Source organism: Sciurus carolinensis, chromosome 2 (assembly GCF_902686445.1).
Source record: "Sciurus carolinensis chromosome 2, mSciCar1.2, whole genome shotgun sequence".
Taxonomy (NCBI): domain Eukaryota; kingdom Metazoa; phylum Chordata; class Mammalia; order Rodentia; family Sciuridae; genus Sciurus; species Sciurus carolinensis.
In genome coordinates, this window is record NC_062214.1 from 78185702 (window position 1) to 78209894 (window position 24193).

At 36.2% G+C, this 24193-nt stretch overlaps 1 protein-coding gene and 1 non-coding gene across 3 annotated transcripts; one reads left to right on the forward strand and one right to left on the reverse strand.

Moving 5' to 3' along the window:
- Window positions 1-930: 930 nt before the first annotated feature.
- On the reverse strand, window positions 931-23666 carry Morf4l1 (mortality factor 4 like 1). Of its 2 annotated transcripts, XM_047540481.1 has the most exons (13): window positions 23553-23666; window positions 18278-18324; window positions 15880-15947; window positions 12141-12257; window positions 10679-10765; window positions 9844-9924; window positions 6630-6655; window positions 6042-6130; window positions 4996-5097; window positions 3778-3866; window positions 3176-3348; window positions 2713-2797; window positions 931-1191 (listed from the first exon to the last, which is right to left on the reverse strand). In XM_047540481.1, exons 1-13 carry the CDS (start codon window positions 23590-23592, stop codon window positions 1107-1109), a joined length of 1089 nt encoding a protein of 362 aa, XP_047396437.1. In that variant the 5' UTR covers window positions 23593-23666; the 3' UTR covers window positions 931-1106. The 2 variants fall into 2 exon arrangements, with proteins under 2 accessions (XP_047396437.1, XP_047396438.1); XM_047540482.1 differs by lacking the exon at window positions 12141-12257.
- LOC124978406 (U6 spliceosomal RNA) lies at window positions 14495-14597 on the forward strand. Its single transcript, XR_007107432.1, has one exon. It is a non-coding gene; the product is annotated as a U6 spliceosomal RNA (small nuclear RNA).
- Window positions 23667-24193: the final 527 nt, after the last annotated feature.

A 24193-nucleotide genomic window follows, 5' to 3' on the forward strand; every position in this document is an offset into this window, starting at 1 on the left:
ATATCAAAGGGGAGCAAATGTTGACCTTCATATTTTATTTTGCTGTTTTTACTTCATGTTTCTAAAGTAAACACCTTAAATTTAAACAACTACTGACCGAAAGCTAGCTGTCACATAGGTAAAAATGTCTTTAATGCTCAAAACCGGGAATAGTCTATGGAAAATGAGACACCATCATGTAAACTTCTAGCTTTTTTGAAGACAGCAAACTGCCAAAGCTGCTATGGATTAGCTCAAGATACCAAAGCCAAGCTTCTTATTCCATAGAGATCAAACCAGAAAATAAAACACCCACCTGAAAAATATCAGTGTCTATCACAAGAAAGAATATGCAGCAAAGGGTTTGTTTGTTAAGGTTTTGCTCTTCAGGAGGGCAATGCCTTTTTCTTTTTCACAAGATTTCAACACATCCAGACAAGCACATTGCTTTTTGAAATTTAAAGAAAAAATTTATTGAAGATTTGAAAAACAATTCCTAAAAGATTGACTTTTCCAGAAAACTGTAGCTACACAATGCATTGCGTCTATCATGTTAAAACGTGCATAAGACACAAATACAAAAACCATGAAACAAGCCACCATTCTTCAACAATTTGAGCAAAGATATAATGCCTAAGGAACAACATGGATGACTTGCGAAGGATGGGCTCTTTACTTTAAGCACCATTAAAAAAAAAAAAAAAAAAAAGGAGCACAAATGGATGAGTGTGTTCAGTTATATACACTGAATTGAACCTTTGGCACTAGGAATCAGAGCATTTTGTCATATAGCATTAACACATATTATAAAAGTGCGTAGTGTCAAAGGAATAGAACCACCAGCATTCAAAAGCAGCTTTGTCAACTAGGCAAACACTCTACAGCATGTCTCTCTGTTGTCCATCATTGAATACACTGGTAGCAACTTTGAAATGAAATTTTAAAAAAAAGGAAAGGAAAAGGGAGCAGTGACCCCTTTTATTTTCTCTGTTTAAATTCAAACAGAAAACAAACATCAATTCTGTTATACACTAACATCTTCAAAGTACATCATTTGTACAAGAGAAGGACTAAGAACAAAAATGTGTTTACAGAGATCCAAACACAAGTGAGCAAACAGTGCCTCCTCACACTGCTTTCCGATGGTATTCAGGAGGGGCCACTTCATAATCGCTGGCACTAAACAAAGTTGCAGAGTTCTTTGCCAGGTATCTAAAAATAAAATGCTATGCATTAAAGACTTTTAAAAAATTATTATCTTGACACAAATCTCTTCCTACATAATATAGACTATACATAAACATTTTATTAGAAAAATATTCGCTACCCTCATAGAAAAACCACACTGATTATAATTCAGCCAAGTGAGATTATATAATATATGGCTATAAAGAAAAAGGTCAAGTATACTCCCCTCCCCTTATTTCCAAAGAAGGAACTTATGTCTTCAACTTTGAACAATTCTTAAGGAACAGCTATTATTCCTATGATATGGCAGTATTACCCACAAATACTGTAGATATTGCTTTTAGTCCTTCAAAATCGTTAAAAATAGATTCAAAAATTTGCAAGTAAACTGAGCTTAAACTTGAAATTCACGCCATAAAAGAAAATTTCAAATGGTAGTTCACTTTTGTTTTCAAAGGAAATTGAAGCTGGGCATGGTAGTACATGCCTGTAATTCCAGTTCAGGAGGCTGAGGCAGGAGAAGCACAGGTTCAAGAATATCCTCGATAACTTAACAAGACTCAAAATAAAAAATAAAGTGTTGGGGGTGTGGCTCAGTGGAAGAGCATCTCATTAGTACATTGGAGGCACACTGGGTTTGATCCCCAAGTACCACAAAATTAAGTAAGTAATCAAGGTCCAGAGAAGATAATCATCTTTGGCAGAATGAAGGCCATTAATCAGTTTAGCTCCCTAGGCCCATGCTGCAAGTTCTAAGGTTTTTTTGGTCACTGTGAGAAAATCCACATATGGAAATCTACAAAGTAGAAAATAAAAAACACTAACCTTTACTCCAAACAGTTCAACTATTAACTATGACTCATACTTGGAAAACCAAATCTTTTGCAAAACTTAAAAATGGTTCTTACATGCCTCTCCACTACGACTATTTTCTTCAACTGACAACATTGTTGTCTTTCCTTATCAGTATTTGGAGCAACATCGTCCTTTTAAAAGTTGCTTGGTTGTTTAAAATTCACTATTATAAAAATACCCTCTCATAAGATGTAGCAATCAGAATTTCCCTTTTCTCCAATCTTTTAAAGGAAATTGAAGAAATGGGGATATACTTGACAAGAAGTACTCTACTATTTTTTATTATATTGTTGGACATATATTAATGGTCCTTTTTATTGCCATTTCTATAAATCTCCTATAACATGCTTTTCATCACTGGTTTGCTCATCCTTTAAGGAGTCTCTGTGTGTACTAAAAATAGTTCTTTCATGTATACTCTAAAGTACCAAAGTAAAAAATATTACCCTACATTTTTTTCATTATCTTAATAGGTTTTGGATTTAAGCATTCGTTTTTCCTATTGCAATCTATTTGCCGACTCTATCATTTGTGAGATTCCCATATTCACTTATATTGTTCCATTAAATACTTACCTACATTTGTACCATTATTTACTTTGTTCTAATAATTAGTATCGATCTCTATCACACCAATTTTTAGTAGACTATACCAATTCATGTATGTAATTTCAATCATACTTGAACTTACTTGAGGAAATCGTGAAGATAATTCAGTAATAAAGCAAGGCTCTTCTCATCCAGAGGAGTATAGGCCAACATTGCTCCAATTCGCACTAAATAAAGAAAAGAATTTAGCCAAGTTACATCCAAAGCAGCAACCACAGTTTAATTATGTGAGAAAATGCAACCATCACCAATTCCTTTAAAATTACATGATTTTTAAATCCCCCGATTTTAAAACAAGTTTTGAGATTTAACTTCTTAGGAGTTCAAATTGGAATAAAGCTGTGTGGATTTGTCCATCCCATTTTTGTGGTGCTGGGGAGTAAACCCAGGGTCTCATACATGGTAGGTAAAGCACTACATCCCTATCTCCTGGAGTCAGGATTTAGAATATCAGTGAGTTTACCCTTCACTCATTTAGGGAAGACAAAAAAAAAAAATTATTAAAAGCTGAAAATAAAAATCACATTTTCCAAAGGGTGTATTACCAAATAATCTCAGTAGATGTGGTGCTCCATACACCTGGGACATGGGTGCATCAGGATGATCTGCAAGGATTTCAGCATACTGTGGTCTCTCAAATTTGTAGAGCAGTTGAGTACCCAACATTACGTTGAAGTACTCTTTTATTCCTGCCACAACTTCATTAACGGCATACTCCCTGAAAAATGAACGAAAATCATTTATTTTCACAACTGGTTACTGAAAACTGAAAAAAGAATGATCCAACCAACACAAGAGTAAGGTATTCAGGGTTGGGCCAGTGACAACTAAGAACTGCTGAGATTTTTTTGTTCTACAAAAAATTTAACAAGGGTACCAAGTTTTGGCCCTCAAAATAAGAGGGCTTTATACTTTCAAATGGTTAAATTTTTAACGATTATGTATGTACCTATGTAACTGCTTCAATTTTACCTAAAATATTCACTATTTGGCCCTTTAGGAAAAGTCTGCCAACACCTGCATCAAACCAGTGAAATTCTATGATGGGACTAATATTCTAAAAACACAAACTTTGGTGATTACTTGGGAATAAGAATATTTAAGAAAAAAGACTATTCAAGTGTACTGGAAAGGGGTACATTCTTACTTATTATCTGTGTTTCCTCGAGATTTCTTGTAATTTGCATAATCCTCTAGAATAGAATCCACATTCTTCTTGGCAGGAAGATAAAACAGCTATGAAAACAAAACAAAAATTCATTATAAATAGGAATATTCTTTTAAAAAAATCATACTGGTAAGCTTTTATGCAGTAAAAGATCACCTAGTTATCAAAAAAGGAAAAGGCACTATTCGGTCCCTATAACATGGATAACATAGCTAAGAACTAAGATCTTAATTATATGTAGTTCCAAATAAATAACTAGTGACTATCATACTAAAGATACAACTCTAAAAACTGGCAATCTGCTAGACACACATATACTGTTATGTCTACTATAGAATACACATTTGAATATGCCTTCATGGTATTATGAAGCCATTATTTATTGTTAGCATCTTGTGTGCTAAACAGTCTGAAGCAATAACAGAATTGCCTTTTCTACCCTCACATCAATAATGTGAGGAAGGGACTATTATTCCATTAAATGTATAAACTAAAGCACAAAATGGCCAAGAAGTTTGAGGTCACAGCTATTAAATAGGAGAGCCATAGCTTAAATCTTGGCAGCTTTATTGCAACTGCATAATCCTCCCAACAAAACAGGATTCAGACCAAGCCCACATCTATAAATGACTAATAAGTCTTTTGAGTCTCATAATCATCAGTCATTAAGCTTTAACCCCACATAATCATCAGTCATTAAGCTTTAACCCCATAACCTCCTACGCTACCCATGCCATTTGTCTAAAGAAATCACTGATTTTGCATTTAAATAACTTAACTATTATGATGTTTAATGTGTCCCTCTCTACTAGACACTCCCATCCTATAAACTAGTAAATGAGACCTAGAACCTTAATGAGATTCAGGTTCTTCTGCAGAGAATGTTGTCTGCAGGGATATGTGTGAATCTTTCATTTTCCAATGACAGAATGACAAAAACACATGCTTCTTTCTTTTTTTGGATGAATTCTAGCCCCAGCAACCTCCAAATATGAACTATCTCCAACATTATTTTAAATGGTCACAAACTAATTGCATAGACATTTTATTCATCTCAAAGTGACTTCTTCTGATAGTTAACTGTTCAGTCTCTCAATTAAAATATTATTTATCATGCCTTTAAAATTCAAGTATCATCATCTTTGTGCTAACAAGAATATACCACATAGCTTACAATCTGTCTAGTTTTCAAGTTACCTGTTTTTGTCTGGTAATTAAGTCCCAGTCATCAACAAGCCATGGTTTTAGTTCTTCAGGAATCTTTACTTTAACTTCAACTCTGTTCATAAATGTTTCTTCCTATGTAGAAAAAGTAAATAAAAATAAAACCTTTCTTAATACTAACTCTAAAACAAAGACTTTTTAAAAATTTTTTTATCTTTACAGATAAATTAACTCAAGGTCATCATTCATGCAACCAGATGTGTCATTTAAAAAGTTGTAAATGAAAAAAGACACAACTAGGAAAAAAGAATACCACCCTGAATCAGAATAATCTATTTAGTGCATTTTTATGTTAAGGTAAAAAATTTTTTAGTAAATTTCCTCTTTTGGAAATGAAGCATTCTGATTTGATACATTTTAACTTAATCTTTCCATTCACTGCTGATGTCTGCACAACTACCCAAACACAACTATAAAGGTATATCATTAATTCATAAAAGCAGTTAAATGTACTGATTTCTTATCAAGTCTTCAAAATCTTTCCCCAAGTGCTTACTTTCAGAACACAGCAATGTTTCTAGGCATCCTATTATTACTTATAAACTTCAACTTCAGAAATCTTATGTCAATTAGAACTCTTATTTCCAAATTCATTAACTTTGGATATTATAAATGTAATAATAAAACACATTACTACTTAAGTAGGAACCCTAAACTATTATACCCATGCACACATACGTGGAGCTGATAGGATTTCATAGTATTTGTCACTTTTATTAAATCATGTTGAAATTTAATAAACCACCTAATATGACCTAGTAAGTCTACCCAGTCTAACAGAAATAGTCATATTTAAACAGAGTTTACACAACACCTGATGACAAATTGAAGGTGGAGATAATCTAGAGCTACATATGGAAACAAAGATGCATACAAATGTATCCTTTACCCCAAAATATGAAATTTCAATAGTTAACCATGTTAGCAATGCTTTTGAGAACCAAAGTTCTATGATTACTTCTTGTGACATGATTGAGACTAGATATCTTAAAAGGCCATTAAAAAACTTAAAACCTTACATTTTCAACAGTAGGATCTACCCGGGCCCTTTTTTTCCGGGGAGGCTGAGGTGTCTCACTGGTACTGCCACCATCTCCATTTCCAGGTGCTACAAAGATTGGGGCGTGGGGGGGAAGGGTTTGCAGGGGAGAGGTTAGCTAATTAAATAAGAAACTCTTTATGGAAAAGTCTCTTGACACACCCTCTTCATTATTTCTCCATCACATGGCTTTTTATTTGAATCTAAGAATCATAATCCTACCTGAAATACAATTTTTATGAACATCTCCATCAAACATTTAGTACAGGCTACATTTAATAATATCACCATCTTCCATTTATTAAAAACATGATCTCAGGGAGCATCGTTAAGACTAAAGCAGATGAAAATAACTAAATTCTTACTAGTTTCTCCATGGTAAAAAAGATCATCAGAGTTAGGTCTCTACCATTGTGAACATTTCTATCTATAACATTCCTGTTGAGATTCATATTTGAGACCATCAATAAATATAACTTACTTCATGTCAGTTTTTAAAATAGTGAGTTTAAAATGCAAATGCTATAAAGACAAAATAGTTTAATTTTAAGAAAGTTAATATTCTTACTTTTCTGTTTGTTCTTTTTTGTTTTCCTAAAGGAGGGAGAAAAAAGGGAAAAAAATTATTTCTAGTAAACTGTTTCAATTCCCTTTTATCATGATTAAATTCACAAAGAAATCCTTTATGGATAAGATGAGGTACTTAAAACAGTTAGTGCTCGAACACAAAGATTTTTATTAGTTTAAATTCTCACCTTCCTCCACAAAATAGAAAAATACCAAGAATGCTTTTAGGATACATATTTCCAGGATTACGTGTGTCAGAAGTTTAGAATTTATAAGAACTTATTAGTTCCATCAAAAAAAGAAGTTTCCAAAGCTCTAATACTTTTACAATTATTTTCATTTTCCTTTCCAAAACACTAATTTTGATTTTAGATTTGTATACTTCTTAAATACCGATCCTGCTACTCCAAGTGATTCAAACTTTTACTTTCTTTTCCAAAACTACAGTCCCTCCTTTTCAATACTTTACTTTCCCCTCCTGTATCTATGGCAAAGATGATGTATCTCCATCTATGTCATCTACAATAGCAACATAATTCAGGTTTGCTTATATTTCTCGAATTATAGGTTTTGCTTCTTTGCACAATTATTTCCAAAATACAAGGAAAACTGTTGACAAACATAGCCCACAATTATGGATTACTTCTAGTGAGATCATATCATGACTCCTGAATCTTGTCTTTTACTTTTTCTTTTTCTTGGGCTCCCTACCCCAAGAATTCAAATTAACTTATGTATGGTTATAAAAACAAAAATCTATACAATCTGAAATACAGGTTTTTCCCTGTCCCTATAAAGTTAACTTTTAATTTTTTAGAAAATTTTTTTAGTTGTAGATGGACCAAATACCTTTATTTTTATGTGGTGCTGAGGATCGAACCCAGTGCCTCACAAATGCTAGACAAGCGCTCTACCACTAAGCTACAACCATAGTTCCTGTCCCTGTAAAGTTAACTTTTACAATACAAATATTACGAGGACAGTATGAGTCAAGATTAAGCATAAAATTTACTTATACATGCTAACAATACATGAAGACCAAGAGACCTTACATTCAAATCCTTATCCTCTCACTCTAGAAAATTAAAAATATTGACACAATTGATCTTGACTGAAAAATCTGAAGAATAAACTGTACTTCAATGAATCCCAGTAGTAAGGGCTATGTACTACTGCTTCAACCTTCTTGCTCATTATATTTATGAAGCATGCAAACTAAGTTTATGTCTCCAAATTCCTTATAGGAAACTGACTCACTAAAAATGAATCACCAAAGCAGAGCCTACATAAGTTCTAAGTGCCAACAAAATTCACATTCCTTATTGAGAAAATAAGCACACAACATGGAAGACGTAGGCTTCCAAAGAAGTGAATGTAAATCTGGTTCTCCTGGTATCGTATAATAGCCAGAAGCATTTATATGTATTCAGAGAAAGTTATACAATTACCAAACATTAAAGATGGACTAGGGCAATACTGCACACTAAAATCACATTAAAACCTCAAAGCAAAATGGTAGAATCCTTAAAAAATCACCTACATATTTAATTGCTCTTTTTCGGGGAGGTGAAACTGGAGATTAATCACAATGGTACTTTACCACTGAGCTACATCCTTAACCCCCTCCCTCCCCTTTTTAAATTTTAATTCTAAGACTAAAAGTCTTGCTAAGTTATCTTAGCTAACCTCAAACTTGTGATCCTCCTGCCCTAGCACTTAAAAGATCCAGTAGACAATGTAGAGAGGTTTCCATTTTTCAAGGATGGGAACTTGGAATTTAAAAACTACCCTCATGTAGTTAACTGAATCATTCACAACACTTTGTACTCAAACAAAAAAATTAAAAACTTGAGCACACTGTCACTTTGATTTCTATACCAACTTTTAGCACAGTGAAAAAAAATTAATTATAAACCAAAGTATTACTGATAAAAATCCATCATTTTTATTTAAAAAGAGAAAATGGTTGCCTTTTAAGAACTACTGATAGAATTCTAATGAATACCACTACACAGTTGCTTTCCAAAGAACCAGAACATGGAAATATATTATTTATAATTTTTTTAAAAAGTCATGAGGACTGGGGTTGTGCCTCAGCCTTACAAAGTGCTTGCCTAGCACTCATGAGGCCCTGGGTTCAATTCTTGTTTGTGCCCTCAAAATGCACAATTACCTTTTATTACTAATATTTAAGACTTTTAAGAAGAAAAGATCAATAACTCTAAAACCAAGTGCACACAAATATTTCACCAGTTGAGGAAAAGTACCCCTTCAGATAAATCACACTTGAAAGCATGTTTTTTTCCTTTAACAAGAAGCATGTGAGTATTCATTAAAATGACTTGTTCTTTTAAGTAAAATATTAAAGTATAAAATAATAATTTCTGAAAAATGATTTTTTTTTGGGGGGGGGCTCTACTGGGGACTGAATCCAGGAGTGTTTTACCAATGAACTCTAATCCCAATTCTTTTAATTTTTTATTTTGAGACACAGTCTTGCTAACTGGCCCAGACTATAGTCTTGATCTTGCCATCCCTCCCGTATAGCTGGGATTACAGGCATGTCCACCACACCTAGTCAATCTTTATGTTCTTATATATGTATCTCTGAACTACTAAAAAAGCAAATATTACCAAAAAACTATCTCAAAACTTGTGTCCTGATAATGCAATACTATCTAAAACATTACACGTGAATATAATTACACGTCTTCAATGTACTTAATTTCAATGAACTTTACATTTAGTAATGGTTTAAATTTTATGTTATATATAGTTTATCACAACAAAAGGGATGTTTCCAAGGAAAATCAAGTACTATTATTAATATGTACTTTTGGCAAACTAACACAAGCTGGTATCTGAGAAATGGGACTCTCACTGGCATTTTTTAAGTTCTTACCATTCCAAAGTTGTTTTTTGTTTTTGTTTTCAGTGGTGGTATTGAGTAACTGAACCCAGTGGTACTCTACCACAAAGTCACGCCCCCAGTTCTTTTACTTTTTGAGATAAGGTCTCAATAAGTTGCCCAGGCTGGCCTCAAACTTGCAATCCTCCTATCTCAACCTTCCAATAGCTGAGAGTTTGGATTACAGATGTGGGCCAACCACACCTGGCCAAAGTTTCCACTTTCAATAAAGTCTAACACCTAGTGAGTATTAAGTTTGAATTACAGTACAAAACAGTATGCAAAATTGAAACAAAGAACTTCTTACACTTCAACATTTTTCTGTTGCAGACCAGATGTCTTCTTTCCTGGAGCAGCCCCTCTCATCTTCCCCTCCGCATACTGCTCCCTTCAAAAATAATTACGATAAGATCATCATAAACATGAAAAAATGAATTGTGCCAGCCTAATGTTAATCTGTAATTTATATTCAAATCAAGGTTCCCAAGCTTATACACATACTGGAACCAAGTTTTTATAAGTTAGACAAATGGACAATATATTTACAAAAATCAAAACTCAGTAAAGAGCCTACTACTAGGCTCTTCTATACCAAAATTAAAACAGATGGTGTCTCATGTAACTGAAAATTCCATTTCCGCTTTGGAAATCACTAATCCCAATGTTTTAATTTGATCCCAGTACTTTTAATATGCATTTCAGCTTTGAAATTAAATGAGAACAATTACACTACACCACACAGTCTTTCAGGTCGCTTTTTGCCCTGTTTCCAGAGATGAATAATAGTAACAGAACACCTCTTCTCATTTCCCCCAACTGTGCCTTCCACAGAGCCCAAGAGTTATGACAGCAGTTTTAACAATGGGTTTATACCTACAGCAATTCCCAACAACATTCAGCTCTGTTTTCTACCAAGCTCTAAGGACAGATTCAAACAATGATAGGTTGCTATTTCCTTTACCTAGCTAGAAAAAGCTTGTCTGATTACTTGAAATCAAAGCCGTAACAAAGCCACTGACAGGTACCAAAAATCATTTTACAGGCAGGCAGACAGTCAACATTGATTCCCACTATTCATTCTTTGTCCCAAATCTAATTTACAGACATTTGTCTTCAATATTCATTTTTCAAAACAAACTTACTGATTGGCTTTTTGGAGTTCTCGCTGTTTCTGCAGATTGGTGTCCACGTACTTGAGTACTCTGCTCTCTGGAACCCATTCATCCCAACTGAAAAAGAGTAAAAATATCATTCAAAAACATTTTCATTATGATTCAAACTCTATCCTCCAATTAATTTTTAAAGATCCAAGAGGCAAGCGTTTGGATCACTGAAATAATGTAAAGGGGCACTACAAATCCATTCTCAACTAAAATGAAATCTATACAAAGTGTTTTGTAAAGAAGGAAAACTTTATGTTCTCAAGGTAGCGTTCCAAATCTAAGCTGCCAGAATTTAAAAGCAGATTATTCAAATCAGTTTTAGAAATAGCTAAATAATGTGGTACTTAAAGACTGTCTAAGCAATTAGCCTTATGGAACGAAAATATCTTAATATTTTTCAACTGCCAAAGATGAAACACAAGTCCATAATAAACTGACCAAAAAAAAAAAAAAAAAAAAAACCCCTAAAAGCAATGATCTTGTTAGTTATATGTAATAACTAAATACAGAGGCTCTACCTTATTTTCATCACCTGTAAAATGGGGATAATTAGATATCAAGTACCTATATCTCACAGGGTTATTATGAGAATACATGCAAAACAGTTCAGTATCCCCCACATAAAAACAAACACAGTATGTCAGGAACATACTAAAAACTCTACTAACACTCACCGTCTACATTACTCAGCTAAATTTGTATATTAAAGGTATTACCAACAGGGGGCTGGAGTTGTGGCTCAGTGGTAGAGCACTTGCCTAGTATGTGTGAGGCACTGGGTTCGAGATTCTTAGTACATGTAAATAAACAAATAAAATAAGGTCTATCAACATCTAAAAAAATTAAAATTTTTTTGAAGTATCACAACGGGCCAGGTGAAGAGGCACATGAGGCTCCGGTAGCTAAGGCAGGAGGATCTAGAGTTCAAAGCCAGTCTAAGTAACTCAGTGAGACCCTGTCTCTAAGTAAAATACACAAAATAGGACTGGGGATATGGCTCAGTGGTCAAGTGTCCCTGAGTTCAATAACCAGTACCAAAAAAAGATTTAAAAAGTATTACAATGGTTTATCAGATTATACTACCCCTCATTTTCATTCACTCACAAATTTCTGAGGCTGACCAGAGGGCTTTTCTAAAATATTAAAAGGTAGCATCACTCTATTAAAATGTTGATAAGGCATTCTGGCACTTCTGCTAGTGTTCATTTAAAGACAGTATTTCCGGACATTACTTAGGGAATGCTGAACTTTTTGAACAAAGTGAGCCTTTTCTCCTGCTGATGGAGCTCCCTTAGTGACACAATTAGGCGTACTCTCAAAGCAATGTCTTTAACAATTTCCCACCTCTGACCTCTTATAGAATATAGCCAAAGGAAAAAAAATTAAATAAAAAGCAATCCTCAACACCATTCCTAGAGAAAACTTTAAAACATGCATTTACCTAGAGGTCAGGAGGGGGTGGTGTACTGAGGGAGCTCCTTCAGGAACAGGAAAAAGGGCTACAATATCCTCACGTGTCTTCAAAGTTTTTTCAGAGCGCCTGGGCCTCACAGCACTTCTGATACAGACAGCATAGTACAAAGTAATCTCAGTAACTAGGTGCAGAATTTAGCTTAAGCTTTATTAAGATTCATTTACAAATGGAATATTTGAATGTGTCAACAAATTCCAATAAGGTTTTTGAAAATTTAGAAATATCTTAGTATTTTATTGTACTTTTGAAAGTATATATAAACTAAAATTTAGGAAAATTTCGATTTGGGGATTGAAGTTTTGGTATTTTTTAAGATAGCCTATAAACATTTTTAAATGAAGATTTTTTTAAAAAGTATACATTTATATCTACTCCAATTCTCCATAAATCAAAGGGAGCTAATTTTTAACTGTCATGCATTTTAGAGACTTTCAAATCCCTTCCCCCAAACTGTATGCAGTAAAAACCCTGATATAAAAGCCAAGTCATCACTTGTTTCCTTTATAGGTAAACAGCTGAAAATCCTTGCCAAAACCAAGGAAAATTAAACGGACAGCACTCTTTGCTCTGAGGAGTACCTTTACAATGGTAACAAACTGCAGGCCACTCAAAATTTTTATAGGTCAAGCATAAAAGAATCTCAGAATTTTCTAAGATAGCTTGTGACTAATTTCCAAAGTCACAATCCATGAGCAGAACATAAAAAGTATTAAATAAAAACACAACATAACTTGCTGGGCATTTGATTAACTCCCTCCATCTTTCAGAATGGATTTAAACGTTTCTCTCTACTTTCTAAAGATCAATTTTTTTTTTTCCAAAATCATATGTTTATATACCAATTCAATCACAAAAAAAGACATCTGGCACATTAATATACTTCAATAGACCTATGTGGGGGGGGGTCCACAACACTAACATCTACAGGGGAGTGGGGGGAAGGAAGGGGTGATGGGAATGGGAAAGACAGTAGAATGAATCAGACTTAACATTCCTATCCTTGTATATGAATACACAACTAGTGTTAACTCCACATCATGTACAACCACAAGAACGGGAAGTTATGCTCCATGTATGTATATATGTCAAAATACATTCTACTGTCAGGTATAACTAAAATGAAAACAAAAACAAACAAAACCCCTAATATCTAATGACATTTCTTTAAATTTCCTGAGGTGAAAATAACATCTACAGAAACCTACCATTTATTTATTACTGATCTATAATACATCCAAGGGGGAAAATGTTATTTTTTTGAAACAGTGAAGTCAGAAAATAGAAGCATTTATTTTCACAATCTCTGACAAACTACAAGAGCCACTTAAAACCCAGTCATTGAGCTATATACATGTTATTTTATACAAACCTATTATATACTAAAAAGAGTTACGCATAAAAACTGTATTCACAGTTTAAAGTCAAATTCTAAACTATTCTTTAAAAGTGTGAGAGGCAGGGGTAAGAGTAGGCCTTTCCCATAAATATGCTTTGTGTTTTTCTTTGATATCCTATACATAAACTTCCCCCACCCACAGTATGCTTAAGATATATTCTTCCCTATAGAGAATGGAGATTCTCATTATAACAAACACTCTCAATTTAACTGGGTATCAGAATATCAAAATATGTTATATAGGTCTAATGATTACTGAAGACTGAAATGCACTTTCAACACTTCACTTTTTAAAATGGAGAGAAAGCTATGAGATACACCAGGATCACAAGAATTTTACTCTTTCTGGATATCAATTTAAAATCAGTTTATTTCTGAAACACCAAAAGACACTTTTTGCCATTATTTTCCTAATTTCTCAGTATTTTAAATGCAAGACAATAAGGTCAATCTGAGGTAATATTGCCTACTTATAATTAGAAATACCATTACCATGAGATTATTTTCTATGCTGACTAAAACATTGTGCATCTTGTTCAGTATGGTAGTTACATGTGTATCTTAAAAATTGATGTACAAACAGTATTTTTGTGCATTCAATGTATATAAGTCATGTTCCACTAAAATAAAAACATACCTTTTCTCATTTTAAAAAATCTCACAAATTATCAAAACATAAATTCATGCAATTTTAGATTTCTACCTTTCCACAACTGTACCAACGGAACAGAAGTTAAAGGTCTAATATTCCCTCTTAGCTAAGAGCATTTAACATATAGAAAAATTTTCCTAATGAAATAAATTTAACAGGGCACAGTGACACATGCCTGTGATCCAGTGACTCAGGATGCTGAAGCAAGAGGACTCAAAATTCAAAGTCAGCCTCAGCAACTCAGGAGGAAAATTATTTCAAAATAAAATGTTAGTGTTTGCTTCTACAGCACATATACTAAAAATTGGAACAATACAGGTTAGCATGGCCCCTGCACAAGAATGATAAGCAAATTTATGAAGTGTTCTCTAAAAAATAAATAAAATAAAAAATGGGCAAGGGGTATAGATAGCTCTGTGGTAGAATGCCCATGTTCAATTCTAAACACTTTTTTGGGTGGGGGTGCTGGGTTGGTCACCTGCACAGAAACTACAAAAAAAATCAAGGGGCTGAGGCTATAGCTCAGTGGCAGATGCTCTGGGTTCAATCAGTAGCACCGCATAAAAAAAATAAATAAATAAAATAAAGGCATGCTATCCATACACAATTACAAAAAAAATTTTTTTTTTTTTAAAGATCAAGGTCAGTGGGCCAATAAATTTAGTAGAAATTTTCCAAAGCAAGAACATTCATCAAATTAAATGGCACTGATCCCATAGTAAACCAGGTACCAAAGCCTGGGTCAGATGAGACAAAGCATTAAGTTACTAGAAACAACTGCTAAGTAACTAGGTTCCTGGCTAGTTATGCTATCTTTGAAGCATAAGACATCATTACAGAGTTAAATGAAAACATTTCATAGTAAAATTACAAAACATTCAATTACAGGCACCAAAAAAAGGCCCAAATAAATTTATTAGATGAAGTTATTTGTGGGACCCAAGAAAAACACCCAACACTGAGAAAAAGTCTTACTGGTTGGTTTGAAAATTAGATTCTTTACTTGAATTTCTGCAACTGCATTTAAACCATATGCTAAGTTCACATAAATAACTTTCTATATACTTTACATTTCTAAACTTCACAAAAATGGGTTAATAATTTTTTTCATATTTTCAAACCAATTTTTATATTCTTTTCTTTTTTACACAGAAAAACCCAACTAGTTTTGAGTCTAACTGCTTGAAATAACACATACAGTCACTGGGTTGATGCTAAAGGCTAAAAAATTCAGGCTATACTAAAATATACTAAACCATAAAAAAAAGTGGGTTGTTTACCACTCATCATTCAACCACTATCAGACACAACACTAGAATCTGAGAAATACATCCAAAAATCAATTGGGTATAAAATAAAATGGTTAAAGTCACAATGGTGTACACATCTATAATTCCAGTTAATGAGGCTGAGGCAGCTTGAAGGTCAGCCTTGGCAACTTATCAAGACTATCTCAAAAATAAAATAAAGGGCTGGGATGTAGCTCAGAATAGAATGTTCCTGGGTTCACTTTCCAGTACAATAAAAGAATGAAATAAAAAGACTATTGACTTTAATTTCTAAGTTTCTTCATATTACAAATGGCTCACCCTTGCTTCAATATGTACTATAGTATATTAAAACATCACAAAAATTGCTTTTAAAAATCCAATACTCACTTTTTATTCCAACCACTGTAATGTATAAAGTATTTCACTTGTTTGTCCTTTATGGCAACTTTAACACACTAAAATGAAAAAGAAAAATTCACTTAGAAATACTTTTTAAGAAACAAGAGAGACACTTTCTAAATATCTGAAGTATTCCATCTTTCAAGGACACACTACACAAACCTTTTGGCTAACAAAATTAAGAAAACAAAACTTGACTCTAAACCCCAAGATTTTAGAGAATTTACATTACAAATTTTGTTGGACAAAAGGTCCATAGCATAAAAGGCCTCCCTAAACTTTAAATCAATGAGCTAGTTAAGCTATCTAAACACAGCTAATTAAAACTATATTTTTGTCCTTTTTAATAAAAATCTGTAGTCAGGAGTTTCCTTCATTCCAAAACAATTTCATTAGCTTATGAAGGACAATAAACTGATTTGTTTCAGAAAAATCAGCTAAAATTCTTTCAAAAAGCAATCAAGTCAAAGTGAACTATTAAAGTCATTAACTCTGACAAGTGATGATTATCTGGTTTTGGATTTAAAAGTGTTCAGACAGAAATCAAACTTGGGCTTGGGGTTGTGGCTCAGTGGTAGAGTGCTAGTCTAGCATGTGTGAGGCAACAGGTTCGATACTCAGCACCACATAAAAAAAAAAGGTTATTGTGTCCATTTACAACTAAAAAACATAAAAAAAAAAAAAAAGAAATCAAACAAACCAACGTTTTAAGTTATTTAAATAGCCATTTAAAAAATTGTTCACTGGGAGTGTTTTGCTGCCAGAGAGAAAAACTAGCCAGTTTAGATTAGTTTGCCAAAAGTTCTTACAACAGAAATAACACTCAAAATACAAATGACAATAGGGACTAGTAATTTAACAGAAAGTGAAAATGATTAGCCAGAACTGACAATTTATAATTATGCTAAGAATATTTTCAGAGAGAGATAAAACTATTCATCAGAAATTTATGCAGAAATAGCCTTTAAACATCACACTATTTTATATTTTATAATGTTCATGGGGGTTTTTTTTGTTTGTTTTGGTGGTACCAGGATCCAACCCAGGGCCTTAAGCATGCTAGATAAGCACTCTACTACTGAGTTATTCTAGAAAACCCTATGTTCAATTTTTAAAACTACTACTATTAAAAGTATAGTCAAGTCTTAAATATGTGTCCTGGACTGTGGATGTAGCTCTGTGGCAGAGAAGGCTTAGCATATACAAGGCCCTGGGTTCAATCCCCCCAGTAATCACCCCGCCCCCACAAAACTTTGTGCTTTAAAAAAAAAAAAAGTTATGAGAAGTTCAGGTACACTGGCTCACGCATGTAATCCCAGCTGCTCGGGAGGATGAGACAGGGAAGACTGCAGGTTTGAGGTCAGCCTCAGCAACATAGCAAGACTCATTTTGTCTCAAAATAAAAAATAAAAGGGGTGGGGATGTAGCTTCAGTGGTTAAGCACTGGGCTGGGATATAGCATTTCAGAAGTGCTCAGTGGTTTAATTCAATTCCCAGTATTAAAAAAAGTTATCAAAAACAAAATATTTTTTTGACTAACCACAATGGTACATGCCTTAATCCCAGCTACTCAGAAGGCTAAGGCAAGAGGATCCCAAGTTCCTGGCCTGCCTGGGCAACTTAGGGAAACCTTGTCTCAAAACAAATACTGCCTCCCCACTGCCAAAAAAAAGTGCTAAGGATGTAGCTCAATGGTAGAGTGCTGACCCAGCATGCACAAGGTTCTGAGTTCGATCCTAAGCATCACAAAAATAAACAAGTTAATTAAAATGCATTATCCTGTTTATTTTTGGCTATCAGTCTTTACAACCTGAGCACACAATGATAGAGTAGGGAGCCCGCTTGCCAAGATTTAAAAGTAGCCAGTCCATCAATAAACAGAGGTTAAATATACTCATTTTTAATACTGGAGGTCACTTTTTTTTTTTTTTTTTGCAGTGCTGGGGATTTGAACCCAGGGCCTTGTACTTGTGAGGCAAACACTCTACCAACTGAGCTATATCCCCAGCCCGGGGGTTACCATTTAACATAAAACAATCAGCTCAATTCTTACTCAGCATATTATATTTACATATAAAAGTAACCAGCAGCCCCCCACACAATTATTAACTACAAAATGCTATTTCCTCTCACATTGTAGCATTACAACCTTCACTTTCTAACATTCCCCTCAAATGTTACTTTACCTAAAGGGTTTTCTGTATGTTAAATAAGAGTAGGAACATTTTTTAACTTATTCTACGAGAAACAAAGCGGGGGGGGGGGGGGGGAACTGTGGACTATGAACCTATGAAGAAAAGGCAATCTCTTACTGAACGCAACAAAGAAAACATTAAAAGTCAGATTTAATCAGTAATTTTGGCCAACTTCTCAAAAGATTTCATACCTTTGCTTCATAAAGGAGAGGCCCATGAAAGCACAGTACTCGCTCACCTGCAAAAGTAAAAAAAAAGTACTATATTAATTCTAATCCCTTTCCGCATACAGATTCAAATCTGAGAATCATCACATTTTATTATGATATTTCTAGCAATATTAGGAAAAATGGGTAAAGCACATGGAACAACACTTCAGATTCAACTTCACCACAGCTTATGCCAGAACATGAGATAAAAAAACAAAAAACATTAAGAATATCAATATATTTAAATCATCTATCAACTGCTAAGCAAATTATCTACTGCAGCTACCTATAGAGAAGGCTGATTGTTTTGAAAATTCACATTCAGGAACTGAATTTTTTATTTATTTTTACAGAATGCATTCTGATTCACTGTACACAAATGGGGTACAACTTTTCATTTCTAGGATTGTACACACTGGAGATTCACACCATTTGTGTAATCATACATATACACAGGATAATGATATTTGTCTCATTCCACTATCTTACATTCCCCACTCCCTCCCTCCCCTTTTCCCTTTACACAAATCCAATGCTCTTCTATTCTTCCTCAGGAATTCAAGTTTTAAATGCTTTTTTTTCATATATTTTTCTAAGTTTTAGGAACTTAAGCCTCCACCTACATCTCTACTTCCAACGCTTTCACTTAGTAAAATATTCTACGTATTAAAATTTCAATGTGCATGCAAGCTGGCTAGATTTTTTAGGTATTCTACCTACATTCATCCCTCAAATGTGTTCAATAATGTATAATGAACACAACAATAGAAAAAAAATCCTCACCTTTAGAACTTACACTATACTGAGCTCACCATTAGAATATTCAAACCATATAAAACCTGAGAGACTGGTACTTGATGGGACTTGAGACACACCTCTGCTGATGAAACAAATCACGCAGGCAATTTCTGGTAATGCCTCAGATTACCAGAAATTGATATGTAGTAGAAATAGATCTCACACACAATTTTCTGTCCATTTGGTTTCAACACACCCAAAGGTACTTAAAAGTATTCAACAGGGTCAGTTCCTAGCCCAACCTACTAGCCCAATTCTTTAGAAACTGTTGACTACAGGTTTCACCATTTAAAAAATATATTGTAATGCTTTTAAAGCACAGCTTTAAAAAATAATCAACTATAATTATGGACATATCTTCAACCTGAAATAGTCATTTCACAGCAAATCTAAATATTCATTTCTCAATACAGTTACCTGACGTTGGGTATGACTTACAGTGCAAGGCACTGGCAGATTAATAAAGGATCCTCACACCTAGACAAATAGGTTTGTACAATTTCCTGGATTTCATACTGTAACTACCTTCATAAGCAATAAAGAGAATGCCTAATGCCTCATGAGAAGGAAGACAGTGTAAACAATTTGTACAAAAGCACTGAAATGTTAGACACTAACAGAAAAACTTGTAGTTCACTACCACTGGAGCACAGGATAAACATGTCAAAGTCACAGAGATCATTAAACATCATACAGGCATAATATGAAGTTTGAATTTTATTCTACACAAGAATTTCCAAATTTGACTAAACATCTTTTAGAGTATTTTTAAAATTATGTATTTAATTTCAAATCTCAGAGACAGACTTTCCCATATCATTATAACCTCCAGTAGCTTCACTATTAAATCAAAGTTCTCATAAAATTGTTGTACAATTCCTCTTTAAAGAATTATTGCTAGAGGGTACTGGGCCTATATCCAGCTTGAATTTAAGGTGATTAGTTAGGGCTGGGTTTGTAGCTAAGGGTGGATGGAGCACTTGCCTCCCACATGAGGCATTGTGTTTGATCCTCAGCACCACATAAAAATAAATAAAATATTGTGTCCATCTACAACTAAAAAAAATTAAAAATAAACAAATAAAAAAGAGATTATTCAAACTTCTCCAACAGCCCAGAAACAGGAACCAAAATGGATAAAACTATTCTGCTAATAAACAGCAGCATCCATGATCAGATACATGCCTCCTCATTTCACTCTACAGGTACATTTTCAAGGCATTCTGAAATAGCCTTTTTCTTTTTAAATCTTGACTGCTGCCACCAAAAACAACTACACTGAAGCCCTCCTGGACCTCTAGCTACCTGTCCCAAATACTCTGTTGAAAAAAAAAAAAAAACAGCTACCTGAGGAGTATGAAGCAAATTTTAAAAAAAAAAAAAAAGCCTATTTTTCACGGCAGTGGACAAAAAAGATCGGTAATTTGGGGAACCAACAACCTACTATTATCAGATAGTTTCTTAAACCTTTCTCCACCTTTAATGCTTTCTAGTATCTAACTACAAAGGTAATTCTGCCCAAATGCTATCAAATTCAAAGTTAATGGAATTCTAATTTCCCATTCTACTACTGGTTGGTTCTTTACTAGGAACATCAATCAGTCTCTTAATTCCTGACAGAGAACTGGTCTCCCTTCAGACAATGACTAGATGTCCACAACTTTTTTTTACCTTATTTTTTTGCAGGGAGAGGCAGTACTGGGGATTGAACTGAGCTACAGCCCCAAACCCTTTCATTTTGAGAGAAGGTCTCTAATAAGTTCCCAGGCTTGCTTCCATCTTGCCATCCTCCCGTCTCAGCCTCCAGAATCACTGCGATTACAGGCTTGTGACACTGTGCTATCCCATGCTTTATTATAACTTCACGTAGAAGACCAAGCCCAGTGCAAAGTCACTGTGCTTAATATTACTTACAGAAAATATATTTTAGCATATGAGAAAAACTTCTGCATTTGTAAGAATTTGGGGAGGAAAAAAACCTGATAATTCTTACTTCTACTCTTCTACAGTGTTTCAATATAATTTTACTAACACTAAATATTTTCAAAATATTCTGAATATCTTAAAATTTTTAAAAGATTATACAATTCAACTTTGAAACTCATGTGAAAACACACATGGAAAATAACTGCAAATGCAGAGGACCTTAAATAGCTTTCACAATCTTGCCCAGGGGTGCCTTTGTTCCTAATCTCCAATTACACCACTTCAACCAGCACAGGGATTCTGTTTAGCTGTTATTCTCCACCTCATTCTACCATCCTAACCAAAGCACTTTCTTTCCTCCAAAAGGTCACCCTTGATTACCCCTCTGGCAGAATACTGGGATCGTTTTTTGTGCCTTGACAGCTTGGTGAAGCTTTATGAGCCTCTTGTAATATTTTAATAAATACGTAAAACACACCGTATTACAAAAGAAAACAGCTGTTAAAATAGTTTTCAAAACTATTTTAAACATCTTTCTCTAATATTAGGGAGCTCCATATTTGATGCAGTAAACAAGATTTAGCTGCTGAGCCAATTAACTACAATTCTGAAGCAAAAAGCATAAACAATATCTTAATAATAAGCCAGGAGGCCCGGAGCAGTGGTGGGCACGCGTAATCCCAGCGGGCGGATAGGATGATCAGAGTTCAAAGCCAGGCTCAGCAACAGCGAGGCGCTAAGCAATTCAGTGAGACCAGTCTCTAAATATAAAATAGGGCAGAGGTGGCTCAGTGGCTGAGTGCCCCTGAGTTCAATCCCCGGTACAAAAAAAATAAGCCAGGCCTGGTAGCTCAGCCTATAATTCCACAACTCAGGAGGCTGAGGCAGGGCGATTCCAAGTTCTAGGTCAGCCTCAGTAACGGAGACCCTGACTCAAAATAAAAACTTTTTTAAAAGGGCGGGTGCTGGAGATGTAACTTAGTGGGTAAAGCGCCCTGGGTTCCATCTCCAAAACCAAAAATAATAGCTTAATCTATTTTCCAGGTAACACAAAAACATAAAAATGTACTGCTGGGGCTGGGGTTGTGGCTCAGTGGTAGCGCTTGCCGGGCACGTGAGAGATCCTGGGTTCAAACCAGTACCAAAAAAACAAAAACAAAACAAACAACTTATTTTGAAACACCTAGCAGAAAAAACGAAATCTATAAATGTCAGTTTACCAAAGTGGGAGATTAAAAGGTCACGAATCACCGTAAATACCCCTGAAGCCCCTTAAATACATCATAAAGTTAAAATATATACTTTGGTTTGGGGTTTATAATTCGTAAAATTTTAACACATGAGAAAGTTATGAACAATGGAACTTATAGTAACTGGCACGTACATGCATAGAGAAGGGCCGTTTTAAAGCGTTCCTCCTTGCCTATAGTTTTCCTTCCTTTTCACTTTACTCTTAAACCTCTTGTCTAAGAGATGTGCTGAAGACACTGGAAAAGCTGCCTTCACTGGAAGTCAAACTCTAACGTCAGTCAAGACTCGTCGCTCGAAACTCAAAATAAGCATCAATGAGCTTTCAAATCATTGCAACTACTCAAACTGCTGTATTTTTTAAAATCACGTTAAGACAAGGACTTATAAACAGAAAGGCCGTAACAACTGAAGTCGTTTTTAATTACTTTTTATGAGCGACCGCATAGGGAGAGTGCACTCACTCTACCACAGGATTTTGGCGCTAGGCTCCTTAGGGAGCTAAAGTGATGCCTTCAGGCAACACCAAGCAGACGAAAACGCTCCACACGCTCCTCAAGATTTTTTTCCCCCCCTCAATCTCCACCCACCACTCTGAGGTTAACGTTAGCACCGGTCTGCTCGTGGTCGCCCAGCAAGGGGGCGCTGCATCTGCCTTGAAGCGGCGCCGGCAAACGGAGCCGAGACGCCGGCGGCCATGATGGCGCGGCCATCTTGCAGCGGCCATTTTACAACGCAGTTCTCCCGCTCCGGGGCGCCAAACCCACCCCCCACGCTCCAGAGCGCCTTGTCTCCACCGAACGCTTCAACCACCCCCATGGAAGGGGTGGGGGGGCTCCAGACGGCCCGGGACAGCCAGCCGTTGCTACCCACGCGGTCCGACGCCCGGCGCGAGGTCCTAACACAGGGACCGCTCCTCCCCTCCCCCGCGCCACATCACTTCCCCTAACCGCCGCCATCGCGCCCCCGTCGCCTCCCTACAATAGGCTGCTTTCTCCGCGCCCTCTTCCTCAGAACAATAACAAACATACACGAAGGCCTTGCAACGCGCCAGTTGCTCCCTCTCCCACTGCGATGCCCAAGTCACGCTTTCGCCTCACAAAGCCCTTTTTCCAGATGACGCACTAAAATCGCCCTCCGCAATGCGATTACCCCGCACAAAGCAGTGCCCGCCACCTTCTATGGGCGCAGCCCGCGCTTCCCCCGGTCCACAAACCTCAACCGTCCCGAGCCCGCCTCCCTCTCCTGCGCCGTTAGATGCCTTTTCCCAAGGGCACAGACTCACCCTCCTGGAATTTCGGCTTCGGGTCCTGCTTGGGCGCCATTTATAAGTGATTCGCCGCCTCCTCCTTCTCCCACCACCCCCGACTACCGCCCCCTACTCTCTACCCCACCCAACTTCGCGTCAGACGCGCCGTCAGGCACAGCCAGCTCTACATCCTGGGCCCGATTTGCCAGCGCCCGCAGACCTCACAGCACAGCGACCCGCGCAGCCGCCGCTCCAGCCAACGGCTGCCCGCCGCGCACGCGCCCCTGCGCCCGCGCCGCCCCGGGGCACGCCGGGAAGCGTAGTTCCGAGTCCGTTGAGACGCAGCGGGGGGAAGGGCGGGCGACCCCCCCGCGCGCCCCTCCCCCACCTTGAGCCCCCTCCCCCGCGCCGCTCGGGCGGTTAGAGCTCGGAGTTGATTGTGCGTGTCGTTAGGGCGGAGTGGGGGTGGGGCGAGTGAGGCACCGGACCATCCGCGACCGAAGAACGGGAAAGGCCGGGTACACAGCCCCAGGAACAAAATAAAGCCACACAGACTTGGGCGTTGAAGTGGCCTGAGAGAACAGGGCGGCCTCTGGGCCGTGTCTGCGTAGGGGCGCTTTGGCGGCAGTGATGGGGCCCGCGCCTGGAAGCTTCGTTGTACTGGAAGCTCGCCGCCT

Coding starts and splice junctions, on each gene's coding strand:
- Morf4l1 (XM_047540481.1), bottom strand. CDS start 23,592: ATGGCGCCCAAGCAGGACCCGAAGCCGAAATTCCAGGAGG. Junction 9,925..10,678: donor GAACTCCAAAAAGCCAATCA/GTAAGTTTGTTT, acceptor TTATTTTTGAAG/GGAGCAGTATGCGGAGGGGA. Junction 3,867..4,995: donor TAATTACCAGACAAAAACAG/GTAACTTGAAAA, acceptor TTGTTTTCATAG/CTGTTTTATCTTCCTGCCAA.